General features: G+C 38.7%; 1 protein-coding gene across 1 annotated transcript in view; it reads right to left on the bottom strand.

The window, feature by feature from the left end:
• RAPGEF5 (Rap guanine nucleotide exchange factor 5) overlaps nt 1-25,656 on the bottom strand; it is a 232,144-nt gene that overhangs the window by 46,788 nt on the left and 159,700 nt on the right. The window contains exons 13-15 of the mRNA XM_040472454.1: nt 7,302-7,380; nt 1,697-1,841; nt 362-459 (exon numbers count right to left, since the gene is read on the bottom strand). Coding sequence (XP_040328388.1) covers nt 362-459; nt 1,697-1,841; nt 7,302-7,380 — 322 coding nt within the window. The remainder of the gene's footprint in view (nt 1-361; nt 460-1,696; nt 1,842-7,301; nt 7,381-25,656) is intronic.

The following is a 25,656-nucleotide window of genomic DNA, read 5'->3' as shown; positions in this document are numbered from 1 at the left end:
ATGACCTGAGCCGAAGTCGGATGCTTAAGCGACTGAGCCACCCAGGCATCCCTCAAGATGACCTTTATAAGACATCCAGGGTGCCTGGGTGGCTCAGCTGGTTAAGCATCTGACTTCGGCTCAGGTCATGATCTCATGGTTCGTGGGTTTGAGCCCCGCATCGGGCTCTGTGCTGACAGCCCAGAGCCTGGAGCCTGCTTCGGATTCTGTGTCTGCCTCCCTCTCTGCCCCTCCCCTTCTCGTTCTCTGTCTGTGTCTCTCAAAAATAAATAAATGTTTAAAAAAATTTCTAAAACATTCAAATTTGATCACACTTGCTGCTTTCTTTTATTAATGGCAATACAGAAAATTAAATACTCACTGACGACGGTGCATTCCAAGTATCTTTTGAAATTCTTTCAGTTCTTTTTCAAGTATTGGATATTCATACACATCATCCAGTACATTCCTGTATATGGTCTGGGGGGGGGGGGGAGGAAGAAAAGTGGCAGCTGAAATGCCTATTCTGTAAGGATTAAGACTGAGACCATGGTTACCCTGCTGAGGGAACAGGTGGAAAGCAGGGTTATACAGGGGGTTAAACCAGACATCTGTGAGATGCTACGTGGGATTCTACCTCCTAGCCCCTCACTCAATTGTGTGGCTCCCTCACAGCTTTCAGGGGCTTTAAGTAATCAATGCTGGAAACTTACAGGTCTCTGGAAGGCTACTCAAGAGTTCCGTGCCTATTCTATATTAAAAAAAATAATATCCACATCGTCATTTAGGAGGGAAAAAAATCGATTAAATTCTATTACCTAGTTGTTTTGAAAATAACATTAGTTTAGGCAAAGAGTTGGTTAAACCAATTTTTAAGTGGATGTCTAAATGACATCTGAATTTTGAAATCAAAGTGATTTCCTTCATGAGAGGCAAAATCAGTTTGAACACTTGTCTGAAATAGACCTGCTCCCTGCTCAAATTTCCATTCTACTCCTTCTCTGTGTTAGCCTGTACAGCTAATATGGCTTTGGTGGCCAAGGAATCCAATGGTCTACATATTGTCTCCAGAGAATCATCTGTGTGGAAAAGATATGGCAGCCTATGAACAATTAGAAAAATATATACATTTATCTAATTCCAAATGTAAGTCTAGGTTAGTACCCATTTTGCAAATTATTAGTGCATAAAATTCTCAAAATACATCATGGTCTGAAAAACTTTCATAATGCATATATTGTCAATAGAGTTTTTAAATGATAAATCATTTTTCTTACCAAATATTGTATATGTGGGACTGGTTAGTTCACGCTTGATCTTAGCCAAAAGGCCGAGAAGCGATAGGACTGGTTAGTTCAAACTTAGAGTAAATCTCAACGTATTAATACGGTCAAGTTTTCAAGTATGTTTTATTTTACCTACCTTAATTATTTCATCTGGAATCAAAATTCCCATGAATCATATAAAATAAACTTAAATGAGTGAATGTAAAACTAGCCCTTTCCATTTTTTCATAATGAATTCTTCACCATCAAAAAAATTTCTATGTGCAAAATATCAGGCCTCAAAAATCAAGACATTAATATTTTGAGTCACAGCTTGAACATTACATAAAAGTTGAATGACTACAATCTACAAATGAGATTTTTTGAAATGCATAAATGAAAATAAAATCAGTCATTTGGCATCAGATAATATCTGGAAGTCACCAGATTACCTTTAAGAACATTTTGGAATGTTCGTCTTCATGTAACCAGTCTTTGTACAGAGCAATCCACTGGGACACGAGATGTAAGACCTTACGTTTCCGACAAGGAACATCTGAGTTTTCTTCTTTGCCTTGATACTTCTTAGCAGAATAGGTGCAAATGGTTAAGAAAGAATATTGCGTTCTTGGAAGTAAAAATATAAAGAGATCTATCTACTGTTTTCTCAAAATATGCTAAATCGTTTTCCAAAGAATCTACAAGTATCTAAGCATGCCGGAGGAAAAGTATATGTGTAGGAAGAGCAAAAGTTATGCACTGGAAAGAGCTAAAGTAAGTAAACCCAGGAAATGATTTCTATGCACTTGGTGGCAGGTCGTGAAGGTTAATTAGATGATTTGCACTGATAGATGCTGACACAGTTCCATACAGCAGCATGGGTCAATGTCACCATGAAGAGATTCTAAGAGACCAATGAATTTCTTTTTTTTTTATTTAAAATTTTTTAATGTTTATTTATTTTTGAGAGAGACAGAGACAGAATGCGAGTGGGTTAGGGGCAGAGAGAGAGGGAGACACAGAATCTGAAGCAGGCTCCAGGCTCTGAGCTGTCAGCACAGAGCCCGATGCGGGGCTCGAACTCACGAACTGTGAGATCATGACCTGAGCCGAAGTTGGACGCTCAATCGACTGAGCCACCCAGGTGCCCCCTTTATAAAAAAAAATTTTTTTTTAATATTTATTTATTTTTGAGAGAGACAAAAACAGAATGCGAGTGGGTTGGGGCAGAGAGAGAGAGAGAGAGAGAGACCAATGAATTTCAAGGGTGGCTCCAAGAGATCTGGTGTCACTACATAGGTAGACACTCGCCATAAAAGTTGGATCAGAACTAGGCCAGGTATCCTCTGATCTTCAGAAATCCACAATTTATAAAACCAGTTACTTCTCAAGTAGTCCCAAATGAGCACAAAGTTCTGGAGCATAATATGTGATATGATTTAAATGCCCAACCCCAGGAATTTTCTTGGAAAAAAGGGACTGGATAAAAGTGCAGACACAATTAAAAAGGACTGCTGATTTTCATTTTCACTGGAATGAAAAAAAGTACAACAGGAACAAAGTAAATGCTTTAAACACTGTGGATAGTTAACTAAATTATCACATATGCATTAATAGGCTATTCTACAGCCATAAAACTGATGACCTTATAGTGCATTTACTGACAGTGGATGTTCACAATGTATTGTTGGGCGCTTGGGTGGCTCAGTCAGTTAAGCGTCCGACTCGGTTTCAGCTCAGGTCATGATCTCACTGTTCGTGAGTCCAAACCTGGCATCAGGTTCTGCACTGACAGTGTAAAGCCTGGTTGGGATTCTCTCTCTCCTTCTCTCTCTGCCCCTCCCCCACTTGCTCTGTGTCTCTCTCAAAATAAATTAAAAAAAATTAAAAAACAAAAAACATACCATGTATTGTTGAGTATGAAAGCAAGTGAGAAAATATGATGGGATGATCCATTTATGTTAACTATGCTTATTTATATGAAAATTTTCATTACCTGGAATAATATATATTGAAAGTTAACAGTGGCTTCTCAAGGTAATGAGATAGCAGAGTACCTTAATTTTTATTATACTCATAAATATTTCCTAATTTGTATACAGTGACCGACCATGTGTTAACTATGCTGTTAAAATTGTATAAAAAGAACAACCTCAAAAGCAACGTGTTTAAGCCACAGGAATGAGACAGAAGCTTCGCATTTTCCAAACCAATCTAGTGTTTTTGTTCTCCAAATGGTCATTTATGACTATCTTGAATACAATGGAAAGTTAAATCAGAATAGGAAACGCTATGATTCCAAGGACAGATAGGCTTTGGGGTTGCTGGACAGGAATCTACACTCTTTAATGCTGATACATAATTGCAAAATAGAAATATCTATTTCAGCCTTTGTAAATATTTTAAAACATATTTCAGTCACTGTCTCCCAAGTCTGCAAAAACACATTAAGGACATTTGATTTTTTTTTTTTTTATTTCTATCTGTGAAATAAACTCAGGCAAACACACAACCTGTTAAAGCTTCTATTTTTTTCCTGGTTTTTCTCTAAAAAGGCAAAATATAAAGATTTATATCCTTCATTATTTTCACTTGTACAGATATCAGGTTCTTCTTTTATTGTGACTATCATGGCCTGACTAATATAAAGAAAACCTAGAAAATTAGGAAGTACTAACAGCTTCTTTCTTTTAGGTCAGCATGTGTAGTCGAGAGATGAGCTTTTTAGTACCACTGCATATATGTTCTACAATTATGGACTTGGAGGACAAAGCAAGTTCAGGGACTGACAGTTCAGCTGCTCCTCTCCATTCACAGTTACTACCACTTATCTGCTTGATCTTGTTCTTTCTGCAAGATATATCTGTATCTATATCTATCTATATCTGTCTAGATATAGACATAGATAGATTTTTTTTTTAAATTTTTTTTTCCAACGTTTTTATTTATTTTTGGGACAGAGAGAGACAGAGCATGAACGGGGGAGGGGCAGAGAGAGAGGGAGACACAGAATCGGAAACAGGCTCCAGGCTCTGAGCCATCAGCCCAGAGCCTGACGCGGGGCTCGAACTCACGGACCGCGAGATCGTGACCTGGCTGAAGTCGGACGCTTAACCGACTGCGCCACCCAGGCACCCCTAGATAGATTTTTTTTTAATGCTTATTTATTTTTCACAGAAAGAGAACAAGCAGGGGAAAGGCAGAGAGAGAGGTGACAGAGGAGCTGAAGCAGGCTCTACTAGGACAGCAGAGAGCCTGAAACAGGACTCGAACCCACAAATCATAAGATCATGACCTAACCCCAAGTCAGACACTTAACTGACTGAGCCACCCAGATGCCCCAAGATATATTTTTAAAAATGTTTACTGATTAAATTTAACATTTGGATTATTCTGTTTTCTGTATCAGGGTATATTACTCTTACACATTTTTCCCATGCTAGATTATATTGATTTATAAATGTAGCTGGAGGAGGCGAATAGTGGGAAGGTACTGGATAAGATTTACTTTCAGTGTAATGCACTGACCATTAGCTAGACTAAACCTGTGAGCTCACATAATGCTCTTGATGATGATAAAACCTGAAAAGTATAAAATTTTATCACTGTAAAAGTACCCATCTAAGATATCCAAAAACAGTATAAATGGCTCTAATCTGTAAATAATAGTCAAAAAACATGGGGGGCAAACAAAAAATAATTCAGACCACTCTTAGAAGGTGATAGGAGGATATATAAGGTATTCTTCACTAAGGTGTACCAAAAAATCTCTTAAATTAAATATGGATGCCATACTTTTGTTTGTGGTTCGTATTATTTCACAAAAAGCAGAGTCTGCAAGTATATTGAAATAGTCATGTAGGAATACTCCTGACTTAAAAATATTATGGATTTCATAAGTTTTGATAATTAGTAATAAGACTGCTAAGAATCTGAATTAAAGTTTCATATACAATGTCTTAGTGACCTCTGGGTAGCTCAGCTGGTCACGTGTCCGACTCTTGATTTGGGCTCAGGTCATGATCTCATGGTCGTGAGATCGATCCCTGCATCGGGCTCCTCGCTGAGTATGGAGCCTGCTTAAGATTCTCTTTCCCTCTCCTTCTGCCACTCCCTGGTGCACACAGTCTCTCTCTCTCTCAAAAAAATTCTGTCAAAGACTCAAAACATGCTTATGGTAAAGTTTTAGAGATTCTTCAGAGAAATTTTATGATGCATTATATTACTTAGTAACAATCACAAATTATATTAGGATCATATTTAAAAACAATGATTTGAAGGCATTTATTTGCTATAAAACAAACTATGTTGTTTAATAGATGGTAATACTTTTGGGAAAATGTTAGCATTAAAATGTAAAAGAAACTAGCTCATTGATATTTTCCTAAAACACTTTTAATAATTTTTTTAATGTTTATTTATTTTTGAAAGAGGGCAAGCAGGGAAGGGGCAGAGAGAGGAGGACAGAGAACCCAAAGCTGTGCGCTAAACAGCTGTGAGCCTGATGTGGGGCTCGAACTCATGAACCATGAGATCATGACCTGGGCTGAAGTCAGATGCTCAACTGACTGAGCCACCCAGGTGACCCTAAAACACTTTTTTTTTTTTAATTTTTTTTCAACGTTTGTTTATTTTTGGGATAGAGAGAGACAGAGCATGAACGGGGGAGGGGCAGAGAGAGAGGGAGACACAGAATCAGAAACAGGCTCCAGGCTCTGAGCCATCAGCCCAGAGCCTGGCGCGGGGCTCGAACTCACGGACCGCGAGATCGTGACCTGGCTGAAGTCGGATGCTTAACTGACTGCGCCACCCAGGCGCCCCGAAACACTTTTAAAGTGTAATTCTGAAATTATTACAGAATTTCTTAGTAACACCCACTTGAGAGCTGTGGAAGAAATCTGGTTTAGACATTTTCCAAATTCAAAACTGCTAATTTTTCAAGATCAGTTTTACGAACTAGTTCTATAAAGTTTCACAAGATCTGTAGCTTTGTGTGCTCTTATGATAGCAAAGCACTAAAAACGAATCACCATTTCTAGTTAACGTATCATTAAGAGAGATTTTATTTCAATTATGCCCTTTATGGAGTTTGAAGGTATTCTCTTAAGCAGGAAAAGGCTGTAAAGTAGGGGAGAAATAGAACAATTATTTAACAGGAAAAGAATATTGCCAAGACCATTACCATTGAGGGCTCAATAAAACCTAGGTGTATACACACACACACACACACACACACACACACACACACACACAAAATCTGTCTTTCCGAAAATGTTCACATGAGCTCAAGTGGAATCTTCAGTTTAGTTTGGTAAAAATCTGACAGTTACTAGGCTTCTTAAATGCTTCTGAAGCACCTTCCTTGAACATTGTGAGTCAAGAGGCCTGTGTGGAAACTCTTGAGTAAATTTACTTGGCTTGGCTTTTTGGCCTTTCCTCTGTTGCATCCCTCCTAGTTAATGCATCAAATCATAAAGCTTCCTTAACTGGTCATTAACCTTCTAATCCCATCCATCATTCTAACAGCACATGTCTTCACAAAGCTCTGAAGAGACGGCAGTTGATTCCAGGGCGTAGTTTAGACCTCCCACATGGGGGACAGCTGGTCTGATCCCGGACTTGTGGAGAACCGTGCCATCATGTGTGTACGTTCTCCTGCACAAGTCCTCTGGCACTAACCACTGGCACGAACCTCTGGCACGAACTCACAAGTTCACTTACTGCCAATCCACTCAGCCTCTTGACTCTGGGGTACACCCACTATGCTAAAGTTACCTCCAGTTCTCTAAAGTCTTGCGACCTATGTTGGAAGAAAACATAATACAAACAGTACAATTTACCCATGACCTAGAAGGTGAAAACAGCAGCCCTGCTTTCCAGCTTCCCCTGTCAATTCTGTCTCGTGTCGTCTTTTACCTTGGATATCATTACATTAATATTTAACATATCCACACTCTACAGAGGGGCTGAGGAAATTAGGAAAGGCAGTTAATTACTAATGCGAGACATCGGTCTGAAGGGAAGCCGACGCAGCATCCTGAAGTTAATGAAGGATATTGCCTTAGTAGCGCCTGGCACAGGTCATCAGTTGTCATGAAGACCGTGTACGTGAGAAGGAAGTCATCAAGGAGGGTCTCTGCGAAGCAAGAAAAACAAACACAAGGTAAGGAACCAGTGGTAAGAGGGACAACTGCTTCTCCAGCCTCTAAAACAGTGTGTGGCAGAAACATGATACATGGTGGTGGGTGTGGGAGGGGTTAGGATAGGAGAATTTTAGCCACAAAATACATCATTTATTCAAGTTAAGATTTTTTAAACTCCTTACACAGAATACCTCAAGCTATGAAGTAATTTTTTTTTTTTTGCAAGGCTCTCTAAACATACTTTTGTCATCTTTTTTTTACTCCCTAAAACATCATTTACTTCTGTGGGTAAAGACGTTATGGAAAACCAATACATAACAAAGTCTTCTGAAAAATAAATTTTACAATATTTTTGGGGTATATACTCCAATCCTACAGGAAATAAAGCCTGCATGTTTTAATAAATTAAGGTTTTCTATTACCTAAGTCTAGGGCAAGAACAATGGATAATAAAGTAGGATAATAAACTTAAAGAACACAGATCAGGTTCCAAGACCATTCACCTTTCTCTTTCAAAGGCATCTGTAAGAAGTTGGGAAAGTGGCAGGTGATGTTGTTACTGCTATGGAGAGAGAGACAGAGCTAAGTCTCACTAAAAATGGGGAACAGGTATAATGTATCACAATATGCTCCTTCCCAATCCCTTTCCTACCTCCTCAACCAACAAAAACAAGTTTGATTTGTTTTTCTCTCTTGCCTCTTGGCCATGAGTGTTCTAAGAAAAGTGCAGCTTACATGTCATATGGAATACCTAAACAGGCAAACTCTCATTCCCCAATATCAGTTCCAAATTGATAGAAAAAAGATTACATGTAGAATGCAAAGTAGGGCTCTGGCCATAACAGTCTTTATCCACTCTCCTTAACTTAAAATTCATTTTACTATATGATTTCATTTTCATGCCCGTTACATTCTGGCCATCAAATTTCTAGATAATTGAAATAGCATTAAGTTGTGAGACTAATGAGCCTGTATACTCAATAGCATTTAACCTCTCTAACTGCTACTCTAAGTATGTAAGTAGAAAGAATTGCCCAGTATAGAGCCCTATAGCTCTATGTTGGAGACTGGAAAAATTCCAGAATTTTTATAAATAACCAATAACATTTACTGTAAAAGTTGATCCATGTGAAACAACAAAGTTTACGAACACAAAACTCTGCTATAAAGAGGTAGTAAATGACATCTACAGTCTTATATCAGTTGTCCCTGCTTCACTAATTCTGTTTTGTTTGGTTGCAGAACATCAAGATAATCCTGATTTACACAAATAAGTGGCAAATGGTAATGTTTAAAAAAAAAAAAAAAAAAACAAGCTTGCTTTCTAATTGCAAAATGCCCTTAAGTGAAATGAACCATAGATGTTAAGGAAAAGTATTAAGAAAGGTTTTTTTCAAAGATATTTATTTATTTATACTAAGTAACACTATTCTTTATTAAAAAATGAGTTTGACAAATGGCGCCTATACAGTAAAATAAGCCTACACTTATAATGTTGTATCACACTGCAGTATGTTAACAGTCACTGTTCCAACTTACTATTTCTTGTAAAAGTAAGTTCTCAAACAGATGTGTCTGGGCCTCAGTAGGCCTAAATTAAGATCTATACACTGTAAGTGTGTAAGAGGAAAGAACAGCCCAGTATAGAGCTTTACAGGCAACTGTGGCAATGTGGCTGGTTGGACGATTTAGTGTGAGCGCACACACACATCCTATATTCACAGAAGAGCCAGGAGCTCTCCACTAGAGCGCCTGCTTACAAAAGTCACTGACAAACTCTGACTTTCAATGTAATTTCCAAATTCACAGAAGAGATTCCATCTCTACATGTGCATCTACGCGTGCACAACAAAGGCAGGAGAAGGTTTACTCTAAGACCTGCCCCAAAACTAGTTAATCCGGCAGCATAAGTTCATTGCTTGGTTACCCTAATGGAAAGTTTGAAATATACTTTTGAAACTCTGCGTCCTTCATCACAGTTTTTAAAATAGTTTCAATAGGGGCGTCTGGGTGGCTTAGTCAGTTAAGTGTCTGACTCTTGATTTCAAGCTCAGGTCATGATCTCATGGTTTGTGAGTTTGAGCCCTGTGTCTGGCTTTGTACGGACAATATGGTGTCTGCTTGGGATTCTCTCCCTCTCTCTTGGCCTTTCCCCTGCTTGTGCTCTCTCTCTTAAAAATAAACAAACTTAGGGGCGCCTGGGTGGCACAGTCGGTTAAGCGTCCGACTTCAGCCAGGTCACGATCTCGCGGTCCGTGAGTTCGAGCCCCGCGTCAGGCTCTGGGCTGATGGCTCAGAGCCTGGAGCCTGTTTCCGATTCTGTGTCTCCCTCTATCTCTGCCCCTCCCCCGTTCATGCTCTGTCTCTCTCTATCCCAAAAATAAATAAACGTTGAAAAAAATTTTATATAAAAAAAAATAAACAAACATAAAATAGTTTAATGGCGTAATGTCTGAACCCTAGGATATTTTGAAATACAACTTGAGAACTATCGTATCACTCTGGGACACTATTGAACAGGGATGTTCCCAAAGTCTAACACTGCTTTGTACTAAATGTAGTTGATGAAAATCCTCAATGTCTCTGGTCTAATTAGAAATGGGAGTCTTTTTTGCATACAATGTTAGATACAGGCAGCAAGAATCACAGAGTAGCCTAGAATCTATTTTAGGGTTCTCTGTGGGCCCTTATAGATCAGAGCCAACAATATACAGAAAGCACTGGGTGAGGCCCTGAGAACCTCATACACTCAGCATTCAAAATGCAGGTTCAGTCTCTCTGGGATGTTCTTACACTTAGCTAATTTAAAGAGGCTGGAACTATTCTCTAATCAAAATTTACTCCATTAGCAACTGAAATTAGAATGAATGCCATTAAACTTTGAAATAACCAATCATTCCATTCTGGAACAGCTTTAGATAATGAACTGAGTGATTCTAAGATTCTGGTTGTATGGTGGCAAAACCATTTGGCATTCAATTCAACTAATCAGCTCACACATGACAATATTTTGTTAAGGGCTTTGACCCAGAAATGCTTTCCCCTAAGCTTCTGCTATATTTAATATTCAACAGCATTACCTAATTATCTCCTTGCCATAGAAATATTAATTAAAATAAAAACAATGAGGCTACATGAAAACATCTCTGGTTAAAATCCTACTAAATAGCTAAAAATCGTAATGAATACAATAGATTCTCAATACCCTTGATTCACATCTTTCCCTATATAACATATTGTTATGAATTTTTTTTTATGTGTAAAGATCTTTCCCTTCTTTTTCAGCATTGGTATCTTTTGCTGCACATGAAAGTAAATGAATGATATAATCAAAAGGACACACTTCAAATAAAAATGCATTTTATAATAGCCATGTTTCAAAAACGGCTGTCCCATGGCATTTAGGGATATTTTTAGAACCACAATGGCTACATAAATGATCCCCTGAAGACTATTAGCCAACAATAGCCATTTAGAAAGAGTAGCAAATCCACTGGCATCGACATTAAAACACTATAATTATCTATTATATTATATAATGCTTAATTAATAGTAATTTAAGACTTAGGCAGAAAAGCACCTTTGTGTATAAAAATATCTCTCATTTAAACAATTTCATAGTTGCCATATACACTAACATTCTGAATAAAAAGATATATTCATTTTGCTTTCCAACTCTGTGAATACCTAGGTATTAATACACAAAAAGCTTTCCTTTGAAATTCTAATCATTAAATCAATCACTAAACCAAATCCCAAATTCTTAACTCATCACTGACAAAAAAATTCAGCCATCCTTTTTGGAATACTACCCCCCCACACAACATCCCTCCCCCCAAATAAAAGAATATATATGTTGTGGCTTTTTTAAATATATGAAGTACTCTTGCAGTATAAAAGAAACATGCTGATAACATGTTATGTACTTATCATAAGTATGTATGTACTTATCATACTTATTGCTGGAAAGCAAATACTATTACAGTTTTAAGCACTATGTCCACTTGAAATAAAATATATCAATGTGTGGTCAAAATCTAAAGCTTTGATAGAAATGTCTCTAATATTCATGTCTATTATTCACCATAATGATGTTAATATGGGACTTTATCATCTGTTACTATTTTCATTTTAAGGTGTAAGACAAGAATTGTCTGTTTCTATTTGATCTTATTTGAATTTATTTTTTTCTTTTAAATTTTTTAAATGTTTATTTATTTTTAAGAGAGAGACAGAGAGACAGAGTGTGAGTGGGGGAGGGGCAGAGAGATAGAGAGATACAGAATCCGAAGCAGGCTCCAGGCTCTGAGCCATCAGCACAGAGCCTGATGTGGGGCTGGAACTCAGAACCACGAGATCATGACCTGAGCCGAAGTCGGTTGCTTAACTGACTGAGCCACCCAGGTGCCCCATGAATGTATTTTTCTTTTATGCAAAAATTAAAGTATTTTCTCATTCTCATTTTAAGTGTATCAAGCACTCAAAATTTTCACTTCTGTAAAACATAAATGTTTCTAGAGCACCCTAAGACTTGTGTCACGTGGACTAGTGATCAGTTTGGTACAGATCCTTTTTATAGGGTTCTGTTATGTAAATGTAGTCAAATAAGAGAAACTGATCTAAATGTCTCAAAAAGGTCTAAGCTTAATGTTTTTTTCTGGGGGTGGGGGGTGGGTATAAGTGAATTGCCAAGAAAGCAAATGATAAAAATTTTGACAGAAAACTGTCTTTAATAGCTATTTAATCTAAGTATGGTAATGTGAATATTCAACATTTCTATACTAACCCATATTCCCTAAGTACTATTAGCAATTTTGTTTCACATGTATTTCTACTTCAGATGCAATGGAATTTAAGGCACTTTAAATATGTTCTACTTTAACCTTGATTTCAAGAAGCCAAAAAAACTTTGTACATAAAAGGTCTCATTTCTGGCCCTGGAATGTTACAACTAGCCATTATTTTTTGAGAAGCAGTGCCAAAATGTACCATGTAATTTGATTAAGCACAAGTTAAAAAAAAATTAATGTTCATGATTGAATCATAGGTTAAAGTGCTATGCTGTTAAAAATATGCTTCTTTCTCAATGAATTTTCCATTTCTGAAAGCGATATTAATGACCTCAAATGCAGCTGTTTACCACAGCTTTTAAACTCACTCAATTCCTGTATACTTTTACAGTTCTACCAGAGTATTCCTTAACTATTCTAAAACCACCAAATCTTGAGCTCTAATTTTAGTTTTCAATATTGATCACACAAGAAACGTTTATTCACTTAATGCTGTTTCTATATCGAATCTGTCTGAAAAGTCACCTCTTTAATGACAGGAGCTTCCTCCAGACAGAACTTGGGTGGCACTCTTCAAGTAACGAAATCTATTTTACCTTGTAAAATTTGGTTTTGGAATCCCATCATTCTTTCCTAAGGAAAGAGTATACCAAAAATTATGTTCTTAACTGTATTACATTGCACATGCTGCCTTTTACAAACGTCACTAGAAGGAGCATGGACTAATCAACACAGGGCTTGCCTACCTTCTCCACACCAAGGGCCATGTTTGCAGGTCACCGTGGGGGTAAGGGAGGTGACAGGTCCCATGAGCTCCTACTGGTTCAGCCCTCAGCTGCTCTCAGTGTCCAGGCACAATTATAATTATAACCCATTTGTGGCTTGTGCATGCATGTGTCTGCTAAGCCTGCTGGGAGCTTAGAAAACAGTGTGAAAAATACAAAGGGAATCAGAGAGCTGAATTTTTACCTGTATGGCCTTAGGCATTGTACTTAACCTCTCGGGGCCTTAGTTAAGGCAGCTGTAAACTGGGTATCACACCCACACCTAGCAGAACTGCAGCCAGGATGAAACAGAATAATTTATCTAAAGCATCTGGCAGAGAACCTGAATACATCAGGCACTCAGTAAGTCCTCTCTGTTCTTTACTGTCATAAAATAATATTTAGATCCTGTCCCAGTTCTCCAAACACCACCCATCAACCAAGAAAAACCAAGTATTGAGAACTGACTATATATAAGACATTTGTTAAGAAGGGACTAGAGGGTAAGAGACAAGAAAACATAAGAATGACCCACGGTTTCATGCTCATTATAATGAGTTAGGGAGTTGAGACATGTATCCCCAGGAAGTAAATTTAAATAAGGTAACATTTCAACTTGGCAGCACAAATCATAAATGTTGTAGGGGATGAAGGAGACTCCAATATCCCAGGGAAGGTTTTACCAAACAGGTAGCATATGGGATGACCTCTGCACGTGTAAGAAGTATGGAGAAAGAGGTGAAATAAACATAAGCATGGAAGTGACTGGGGGTGGATCTGTGGCTGAGTCACAATCTTATGGTCTTTGGGCCTTCTCTAGCCCTTAAAGATGTTTTTTTGTTGTGTGACAGTATTTAAAAATCAGAAGATCTGGCAACACCAGGTCTGCATGTCCTACAGCAACCATGGTTTAGAGCTGAGTTGTCTTTTTCATGCTGGGCGTACCAGTTTATCATGGTTCTGCCCTCACTGGCTTCACTTATTCATATTAGCTGTCTGTGGACAGGCAGGTTCCTAAGTCTTGGTCTGGGGTATAGTTGTGAAACAGTAATGGAAGAGATCACATGGCCTAACTGAGAAATAAAGCTAGAAAGTAGGTTGGAGCCAATTCCTGGAGGGTGTTTGAGCCTTAGAATAAGAAACCTGGGGCTTGAAAAGGGGAAGTGAATGGAAATTTTCAAGAGGAGAAGTGACAAGAGATAGAGATTACACTTGCTCTATCAGGACAGTCAGGACAGTCACACTGGATAAAGGAAGAATAAGGAGAGGGAAGTTTGCTTTAAATGCATTGAGTTTGAGTACTCTAAGGCTACTTTAAATGTTTATTTAATTTTGAGGGAGAGAGAGGGTGCACACGTGCATAAGAACCCGAGAGGGGCACAGAGAGGGGGACAGAAGATCCGAAGCTGGCTCAGCACTGACAGCAGTGAGCCTGATGTGGGGCTTGAACTCACAAACCATGAGATGGTGACCTGAGCTGAAGTCGAACACACAACCAACTGAACCACCCAGGCGCCCCTATGGCTACTTTAAAGTGAAGATACTGGGTAAAAATATCAAAGACCAGAGCTTACTAAAGAGGTCTGGATGATTATGAGAGCTACGGTAGGAAAAGAGTGGCTGGGATGACATTAAGTGTCATGTCAGATCCAGTGCGAGGGAGTTGTAAGCAGGGGTTTGAGGTGAGCTGGGATGGATGTTCACATTTGGGCAATGCTAAGAGAATTCAGGAAGGAGGAAGAGAAGAAAGACACAAACAGGAGAACAGGGAGACATAAATGTCATAGAAGCCAAAAAGAAAGGACGAGTGGAAGCGAGCGCACTTGTGAGTGTCAAAAGTTGCTGGAGGGAGATTCATCAGCCTGACCATTCAAAGGTCACTGGATTTGGTGTGTAAATGGTCCCCGTCTGGGACACAGGGAGAGATGCCCCTTGGAAAACAGTAGGGGCATGCCCTTTTAGTCCTTTAGACTGAAAGGAACTAGGGATAGTCAGATAATCAGCCCTCATACCATCTATCACACTGTTTTCCCCCAAAGACTCTTCTCGCAGTTATAGCTCATTGATTAGTAACAGCAGTTGCTCTCACAAATAAGCCGGGAGGAAAAATTTCTTCATGATCAATCCAAGTATCATTTTATTTAACAGTATAGATTAGAACGTGGAAGTACCATGGGCATGGAGCTTTCAATACCTATCTGCCAGCATCTACCAACAAAAATTAATATCTAGTTGCAAGATGCACTCAGTCTAACATAGTCAACTGTCGGAGGTGCTCCATCTCCTATGATTAACATCACACAATACATTCTTAAACATACAATCTAGGTTACTAAGTGCTTGTCAACTCAACATTCCAAAATTTCATGAAACAAAGAAAACACTAATTTAAACATTAAATCTTAAATTACAAGTCTGGGGTCTGGTTATTTCAAGCAATAACTCTAATACTGGACTCAACTTAGGACAAGGTATGATTTTTTTATCTCCGAAGCACCAAGAAGAATCTCTATTATCAGCTTTCTTCCCAAACTTGAAATATATCACCATTCTGGATGTTAATTTTTCCACTCTGGAAATCAGAGGAGTAAAATTTTATTTATTTTTTTGTTTCTGCTTACCAAAAACTCTAGAGATACGAGAGAGAGAGCAAGAAAGAGAGAGGAGAGAGAGAGAGAGAGAGAGAGAGAGAGAGCAGGGGAGGGGCAGAGAGAGGGAGACACAGAATCTGAAGCAGGCTCCAGGCTCTGAGCTGTCAGCACAAAGCCTAATGCGGGGCTTGAACCCACAAACCACGAGAGCTGACCTGAGCCGAAGTCGGACGCTTCACTGACTGAGCACCCAGGCACCTCCAAAACTATGATCTTTAAGAAATTAAACACAATTAAACATAACTAAGCCTCTTTCTAAACAATCTGGCACAAGATCTTATATAAATTGAAAATGTCTAATATAAGAAAATTTACTTTACTCTAAAATTTCCTTTACGGTTTAGTCCATGTTTAAAAATGTTTCTAAGACAAATATTTCAACCAGTGACTGACAGCAGGGACACCTGTGTGCTCTGGGTTCCAGACCAGCCAGTGGAGCTCTTTTCAGTAACACATGGCTGCTTTCTTTCTCACTCCAGTGAAAGGGAGACTGGTGCATCACGGTCACCAACGAAGGTTTGGTCACAACTGTTGAGTGAACACCTATGGCTTGGGGTTGAGCACTGTGCTCGCTGCTACGAAGAAGGCCCAGTTTTAAGGCCTCAACTTTCACAGGGTTTGGAATTTAATCAGTGACATCATAAAAGGACTACATAAGGCAGCCCACTAGCAGCAGATGAATATCCCATTCATGGGAATGTCTGACCAAACCTCCACCCTCTCTCCCATCATCCCCCACCCCCAATCCAGCACACGTTTTAGCCCTAGAGAACCCCGAATTTGCTTTGAACCTCACCTATTCCTTAGTGTGCCCCAGGAAGCCAAGGGTAGCATCATTCGATGGGCAATGAGGAAAAGTAGGGAAGAGAAGATAGCTATTCTGTTTCAACATAATGAAACAACCACCCTCGACTGACCACATACTGGGGGCTGTACCATGAGCTTTACCACATGATCTGTGCTCCTCAAATTCTTTCTAGGAGGCAGGTCTTGTACTCTCTTTTGCAGAATGGTGACATCGAGTCTGAGGTAAGTAAGTCTTAGTGAAAAACTACTAAGTTGTTTGAAGTTAATATCAGAAGGGGCCTACGTCCCAAGGCAGGCTGATCCCCAGCACAGGATTTCACTGAACTCTGCTCTTCTGAGGCGTGAATCCAAATGGTCCATACTGGGGGTAAGGGAAATGGATGCACATGAACATCCACTGGACAGATGGACAGATAGAGGAACTTGGCCTTTTTATTAGCCTTGAATTGCCAAAAATGCCCCTATAAAGTCATTTTCCATCTATGTGCCAGTATGCTGGAGTTCCTTTATGCCTACCTGAAATTTATTTTGTTTTTATTTTCTAGTGAACACCTGACAAACAGCAAATAGCTATATGGGATCAGCCAATTTCCTTTTCTAAAGGCAGAACTGACAATCACACGGGAGAATTAAGATAGTCCACAAACTCCTAATGCTCTTAAGATGTTTTAATGGCCATTTACACATAATTCTATTTTAAAAGGTTGAAATGTAAAGGCAGAAACTGAAACAATGTTTTAAAATGGTCAAACCATAGGGGCGCCTGGGTGGCTCAGTCGGTTAAATGCCGACTTAGGCTCAGGTCGTGATCTCACGGTTTGTGGGTTCAAGCCCTCCGTCAGGCTCTGTGCTGACAGCTCAGGGCCTGGAGGCTGCTTGGGATTCTGTGTCTCCCTTCCTCCTGCCCTTCCCCCATTCACACTCTGTCTCTCTCTCTTTCTCTCAAAAATAAAATAAACATTAAAAAAATTTTTTTTAAAGGTCAGACCATAAAACTCTTCTTTTCTTTCTAGATGAACTTTTCCATATTAAACATTACAAATACTGAGAATCATTAGTCACATTTTATTTTGTCCTTTCTTTCTTAAAAGAAAAGAACTGACTTCCACATCAAAGTCTTGGCTGTTCCTCACCTCCGTGACCACCTCTGCCTATCCCTCCAACATCTGGGTAAATAAGCCATTAAATATGTACTAACTGCCACTGGTTAAGATATTTTTGTCTTTCAGCTAAAGGCACTCATATAAATTCTTTTGTCTAAAATGGTTCTAATAAGTTAGTTTTGTTTAGAAGTAAATATACTACTCACACATCTAAGAACACCCTTAGGCCTTTCTCACAGCATTGGAATCACAAGATTCATGGTGATTTGACCCACATCGAGCAGTTATGTTACAGGCACATAAGAGTTCTGAAATATCAGCAAGAATATAGTAATACATACTATAAGCTATCTTTAGGAGAAGAAATTTAATGTGTGCTATTGTTAAACTTCATTGAAACCATAATATGTGAAATTTTTTTTAATATATGTTTCATATGCTTTGTGAAAAAAAATTTCTAACAACTTGTAGGGAGAATTTTGGTGTGAAAGATGTAGAATTCTCAACCATGAATTCAGTGGCTCAAATCAGATACGAGAAAGGTACTTACTATTAAGTACTCTTTGCACGTTAATGATACATGAGATCACTGTCAATAGTCAGTGCTGAGAAGACAAGAGCAAATCCAAACTATTTTATAAGCTTTAAAAAATGATCACACAGTGCTTTAAATCACAATACATTTATATTCCTTTGAAGAGAAGAAATATATAATCATGGGTGCACCTGGGTGGCTCAGTCAGTTAAGCATCCGACTCGATTTTGGTTCAGGTACCAATCACACAGTTCTGAGATCAAGTCCCCCATGGAGCTCTGTGCTGACAGCATGGAGCCTGCTTGGGATTCTCTGTTTCTTCCTCTACCCTTACACCCTGCTCATGCATGCTCTCTCTCTCTCTCTCTCTCTCTCTCTCTCAAAATAAATAAACTTTAAGAAAATATATATATATAATCATGGCCTGGGATCTAAAGTATCAAAACAAACTAACATAAGCTTCCATTTATTTATTTATTATTTAAAAAAAATTTTTTAATGTTTATTTATTTTTGAGAGAGAGACATACACAGAATGCAAGCAGGGGAGGGGCAGAGAGAGAGGGAGACACAGAATCCAAAGCAGGCTCCAGGCTCTGAGCTGTCAGCACAGAGCCCAATGCGGGGCTCGAATCCACAAACTGTGAGATCATGACCCAAGCCAAAGTCGGACGCTCAACCAAATGAGCCACCCAGGCACCCCCATAAGCTACCCCTTATAAAAATTACATACCACTTTTCATTTCTTTAGGAATAAAACTTTGATTTTTCTTGGCCATATTGCTCCCCAGATATTTTAAAACCAAACAACATATTCCTAGCTTCACCTGCAGCTAGATGTGGCTGTGACTAAGATAAAAGCAGAAGCCGTGTGTGATGGGCACATGTCTTCTTGACCTGCTCCATCCTGCTATCTGGACTGGGATGCTAGCATCCCTCTTGATTTTAGGACATAAAGGCCAGACTCCAGGGACATTGGAGCGAAGAGCTGGAAGGAGTCTCAGTCCTGGCTGATTTCAGAGTGGCCTCACTAGTTCTACCAGCTCTATACTGCACTTATTTTTATTTTCACATGAGAGAGAAGTATCCTTCCACCTTAAGTTACCATCAGTTTTTCTGTTACATACAGCCTTCCTAATAACAAATAATAAATTAACAAATCATATATATACAAAGAACATATTCAGGAACTCAAACACATGAGAAGCAGTGCTTCTCACGTTTCTCTATTATCAAAGCAGGAAAAGCACATTTAAGGAGAGATAAGTATTGTGAATTTATCCTGACCTCACTACTGTGGATTTCTAGAATATGCTGATGAAGAACACATTTGCCTTGCATGTTTTTCCCCCCAAAAGAACAAACACACTCCCTAGGAGACTATAATAGAGCAAATCGTCATAACAATTCTGAGATGTGTGCTAGCATTATGCCAGTCAGCACTGGCAGAACTTGAGCTAACTAAAGTATTTTTACGGAAGTCAACACAGTGGTAAACAAAATGGCTTGCAATGCCTTTAAATTCAGATCAAATTGCAACAAGACACAAAAGGGTGCACTTTCTATGTCCAACTCTGGAGAAGAGATCCAAAATTAGCGCGAAAAAATCTTCATCATGTTCCTTATTTTTTCTTGACAAAACACGTTACACTATATTGACGGTATCTATATCGATATCAAGCAAGACAAGAAAATTTAGGGGCAAAAATTTAACTCGCTTTAAGTACTAAGCAAATCTCTCTTTATAACAAGTATATTTATTTAAGGCACACTGAAAGGCACGTAATTACTGAAGGAATAGACCAGGTGCTTTAATATTAGAACTGCTACCTATCATGAGTCCTGATACATGTAGCCCTTGCACCAAAAACGACATTCACTTAAGGCTGAGAACTTAAGTAGAGATACCCAGCCAAGTATGCAATAGGCAATTTTAACTTATACTTTTCATCTTCACTCTAAGTGAAACTCATTTACAGGATTAAAGGATTTAAAAGATTCACAAAATATCCTGTATGAAGAGAACAGACAAGAACAGTTAAGTCTGAAGCAGAAAAAGATACAGAATTGCTCTAAAAATAATTTTCTATCACTATTCAGATTACAATAAGATATTTTGGGGATTACAAGATATTTTAGTTTTCTACATTTTCTGTTCACTCATATTTAACCATTCCCTCTAATTTCATATTTATTGAAAGATTTGGGGGAAGGCCTGCCAGCCAAGAAGCAGCAGTTATGTGTAAGGCAAAAAGCTGCAAACAGAATGAAAAGAATGGTTTCAATTGTAGAGCAAGAAAGCCCCAAGGGCAGAAAATGAGGATAATGGGAAATGGGAGGGGAAGGTTATAATGAGAAAGACTGCAAAGAGAAATGAGAAAAAGCTCAATTATAGGTATGTTAAAGGCAAAAATTCTCCTGCTCAAAGAATATCCCTTTCAGACATGTGGTTGTCAATTACAGCAATTCTGTGGCACTGCACCCTTTCAATGAAGCAATAATTCGATTGAAACATGCTGTGAGATTAACATGCGGTGATTATAATCAACAAATTGCCATTCACTAACATTTCTCCCTCACACTTAGGAGACTACCTCAAGTACACACTCTTATACAGAAAAATCACTTACAATTTTTTTTTTTCTGATAGAATGCTAGTTTCACTTGAGGAAGATGGCATAGCATTTTATGGTTAGTTTTTTAATGTTTATTTATCTTGAGAGAGAGCAGGGGAGGGGTAGGAAGGAAGGGAGAAGGGGAGAGGGGGAGAGAGAGACACACACACACACAGAGAAAATTCCAAGCAGGCTCCATGCTGCCAGTGCAGAGCCTGATGTGGGGCTCAACCTCACAACTGTGAGATCGTGACCTGAGCAGAAATCAACAGTCAGTCACTTAACCATCAGAGCCACCCAGGCACGCCGGCACAGCATTTCAAATAACACAAGGACATCGTATGATCTCACTTCAAATCTTTCAAATGTCTGGGGAGGTGACACACAAGATCTCTGAGAGAGAGAGAGAGAGAGAGAGAGAGAGAGAGAGAGAGAGCGCGAGAGACACGGAGAAAGAGAAAAGAGGTTTTTTCATCCTTTGACATTGACTTAGACTCCAGTAACTTCAGTTGGTGATGTTACAGTAAAACTATGGCCTTGCTAAAATTACTAGATTGCCAATTCTATTGACACAGTATATTTTATCTTCATGAATTTTAGAATCTGTTGCTCCTTCCAATTTGCTACTCCAAACATGCCTGTGTTATATACCACACATTTAAACAAGTATCTGGAAATTCAGGGGGACACCAACAAAATCATAAGTGTCTGCAGTGCAGTATTAAATATACCCAAAGACCCATAACTAAGAAAATATGTTAATTTTACAAACTTGGGACATTTAGGAAAAGCATCACTTTTTTAAAGGAATAGAAATCCCTTTTCTTTTTAAAACAACAACAAAAAGGAAACAACAAAATATAAGAACAAAAATCAGTACCGAACTAACTGAAAATCTGTACTATAGAGATTCTTACTAGGTATATATTAGGGAGACAGAATATGAGAACTAAACAAGCTGTTACCTTTCTCAAATTTATTTTTATGAGAGAAAATTCAAGTTATACTGAGGATATGTGTTTCAAAAGCAACCTGCATCCTGTATCAAAGAGACTAGATAGATTTAAGACAGTATTTTCTTCCTGTAATAATAAAGCTGAAGACTCTCAGGGCTTCATTGATTCTACATGAACTTTGCGTCTTATCAGACAGGGCCTTTTATATAATTTATCTTTCAACATAGATTGTAATTTTATATATTCAGATCCTTTGAAAACTGACAATTCATGTACCAGAGTATTTTATTATTTGTAATAATTTATCCTCCAGCCATTCTAGGAAATTAGAAATTTACTCAACTGTAAAGAAATACCTAAGGTTCCTAACGGTGTCATCAAATTGGGCATCTGAGGTGAAGGGAAGGCAAATAAAATGTAAATAAGGAAAATAAAGCAAATAAAACGTGCAGCAGTGAATGAAAGAGAAAGCCCATTCATTTCTACATCTCTCACACTGGCTGCAGTTTACACAGAAAACCCCTCATGGTTCACGGTTTGAGAACATCACCACCAGGACTGACTTTACAGAAATAGCAGTCCCATGTGAATTTCATTTAGAATTCGTGTGAAGGAAACTCTGAAAGACCCTCTGCCTCACCTCCAGGCTCTAGGATAAGAAGTTCACTCAAACCATCAGAAAGTGGTGATATTTTCCTTATAAGTATTCAAAGAAGAAAATCTAGAAGCTTGTTGAGATGTCCAGGTTTTTCAACATCCTTAGAGTCAAGAGGCTTAAGACTTAACGTCTCAGGTAATTCTTGCTCCATATGTATTTCATTTTCCCTTTCTTATCTTCAGATCCTCTTGAAATTAATTTTCCATAGCCTACAATATTTTAGTTTGCTTCTAGTGTGCTCTAGACTATAGCTGAACACAAAATATGGGAAGAGATTGTGTGGATTCAACATGAAAATGATGCAAATTAAAAAAATGCGTTCCAGTGATCTGTTCTCATTCTAAATATGAATTGTATGCCTGGAAAGTATGCTGTACTCCTACTTATATCTTCATCCATTACACACCTTCCTTTGCCCATTGGTTATGCGGTAATGAAACGTTCACATTTCCATTATTAATCAGTGTATGTTAATGACCTTATGCTTCAGCTCTGTCTCACTTCATTTCACCTTGCTTCATTACCAACAAGAGTATTAATTAACCCACGATCTACTGGCAGCGTAAAAGCATCAATTCCCTTGTTATCATACATAATATCACATGTTTAAAGGTGGTGTGAATAGATTAGATCAGATGATGAGTACCTCAAATGAAATCCACGGTCAAAATATGATTTTTAATCACTTCTCATGCGAATGTTCTGACATAGCATCAGCTAGTATTAGGGTCTCTTCCTTCCCTTCTTTTGTAACCTTCTTGAAGCCCTTAGCTCACCCAGTGGCCATCCCGCTCACAGCTGGAAACCAAGAAGCAGGTCTTTGTGCGGAGATTACAGCACTCTTAAGTAGCTACTGAAGCACCTGATTTGGGTTTTATAGCTAGAGTTGAATGGTATGTTTTTACTTCCATTATGCCTTTTATCCATGACTCTATTCACTAGAAAAAAATAATCTCTGGAATAAAACTAGGGATACACCTGGGTTCATTTCCAGATTCAAATGATCATTCTATCTCTGTAGCAGCTTAGTTAACTTCTTCTACCTTAGCTTTTATGTCCATGAGATGGGGATAATTATCCTGTAAAAAGATCCATCTGCAGGGCACCTGAGTGGTTCAGTTGGTTGAGCATCCAACTCTTGATTTCAGCTCAGGTCATGATCCCCAGGTCATGAGATTGAGCCCCACATTGGGCTCCACATTGAGCATGGAGCCTGCTTAAGATTTTCCCTCTCCCTCTCTCTCCCCCCCTTCCCTCCCTCCTCTACTTGTGCATGCTCGCTCTTTCTCAAATAAAAAAGTTTATGAATGAATAAAATAATCCATCTGATGGAGAGGATGTTTGGATAAATGGAGGGCTATCTTGAGTAATTTCCAAATCCTGGCTCCTGAATCTGGAAGGGACCTCAAACATCACGTGGCCTAAGTCCTCTGCTTTCGTTAATGAGGCAACTGAGAAGAAAACTTCTACATAATTCTAATTATCTCATTATTTGTCAACATTAATTTACAAAGTCTCCCAATGCTTCAATTATGGTCTCCGTAATAATCCTGCGTATTAGTAACAGGGAGGGAAGTTAAGGGAATTGCCCCCAAACCAAAACAAAACAAAACCACAGTACAGAGTATACAGCAGAGCAGAAACTATATTTTCCCATGAACACTTTTACCTCCAGCTTTGTCTCAACAGCACTTTGGGGATTTTCATGGTAACTGTGGATAGCTATCTCAAGCCTTGGCTTTATCTGGCAAAGTAAGCCTTCACTGAGCAGCGATGCTCAGCATCTCAGGCATACCCACGGGGGCTGGAGTTGGTGCTAATGAATTTATTCTGCTGTTGACTTTTTTATTAAAGCATGTATGCAAACAAAATTAACCTCATATTTAAATGTGGCAGTTTCATAAAGCTGAAAAAGACCTCAAATGGCAACCTATCTAGTTATATGTCTATGAAAAAGTTATTTTCACAGGTGAAGATGTTAAAAGATGGTATCAAACATTTCCGTGGATGCAGATTCTACGGCTTGTAGTTCCAGCTACTACCATCTGGGGACACCTATACCTATTTCAAATTTCTTTCTTTGTTTCTTTTTTAATCTTTATTTTTGAGAGCTAGAGACAGAGCATGAGCAGGGGAGGGGCAGAGAGAGAGAGGGAGACAGAGAATCGGAAGCAGGCTCCAGGCTCCGAGCTTTCGGCACACAGCCTGATGTGGGGTTCAAACCCATGGACCGTGAGATCATGACCTGAGCCGAAGTCAGTCACCCAACTGGCTGAGCCACCCAGGTACCCCATCTTCTTTTTTTAAATTTTTTTTCTTTTTAACGTTTATTTATTTTTGAGACAGAGAGAGACAGAGCATGAACGGGGGAGGGGCAGAGAGAGAGGGAGACACAGAATCCGAAGCAGGCTCCAGGCTCTGGGGCTCGAACTCACGGACCGCGAGATCATGACCTGAGCTAAAAGTCGGACGCTTAACCGACTGAGCCACCCAGGCGCCCCCATCTTCTTCTTTTTTATTAATGTTTATTTTTGAGAGAGCAAGAGAGCTCGTGCACGCACCGTGGGGGAGGGGAAGGGAGACAGGGAGACAAAGGGTCCAAAGAGGGCTCTGCATTGACAGCCTGACAGCACCAAACCGGATGTGTGGCTCGAACTCAGGAATTGTGAGATCATGACCTGAGCCAAGAGTCAGACCCTCAACAGACTGAGCCACCCAGGCACCCCTCAAATGTCTTCCTTTCTCTTTTTTCTTCAATTAAGTCTATGTCCTTTGGTTCTGAACTTTGTTGAAAATAACCAATAGTTTCATGTTAATTCTCTCAAATACTTTAAATACATCAAAATTTCCTCTAGCTTATTTTTAAAGACATGTGGATATAGTGATCCTAAAATAGTGCCTGTAATGATACTGGTTAACATTTAATATCCACTATTTTCCTATTTGCTTTTTTGTCTGAATCCTCCCACTGGAATATAAACCCCATGAAGGTAAGGAGTTTGTTTACAACTGCACCCCCCACATCTAGGACATAAAGAAGTTAAAGATATTTGCAAAATGAAGGAATTAATTATTCCTAAGGTATTCATTCATGGGCATACAGAAATTGAGTAATTAAAAATGCACGGTTATATTTTATCACAGAATTAGTGTATAAAGTTAAAAGTAAATTATGGGGATGGCTAGTATAAAAGATAGGATGTAGTATATTTCACCAGTGGGGCAAAACTGCCACTTTTCCTTGGCAACAGACTATTTCTGAATATCCCAAGATGGCTTGGTAATAAAATTCTATAAATGGATTTTACTAGTAGGTGATAAATCAAAGCCATTCTTTGGAAATGTTATAGTATATAAATTCTCAAAGGAACTTAAAAAGTTTCCCACTGAG

The sequence above is a fragment of the Herpailurus yagouaroundi genome, unplaced genomic scaffold (genome assembly GCF_014898765.1).
Source record: "Herpailurus yagouaroundi ecotype Mexico unplaced genomic scaffold, PumYag 100, whole genome shotgun sequence".
NCBI lineage: Eukaryota > Metazoa > Chordata > Mammalia > Carnivora > Felidae > Herpailurus > Herpailurus yagouaroundi.
The sequence above is the reverse complement of the archived record's forward strand: the minus strand, read 5'-3'. Positions and strand labels throughout refer to the sequence as shown.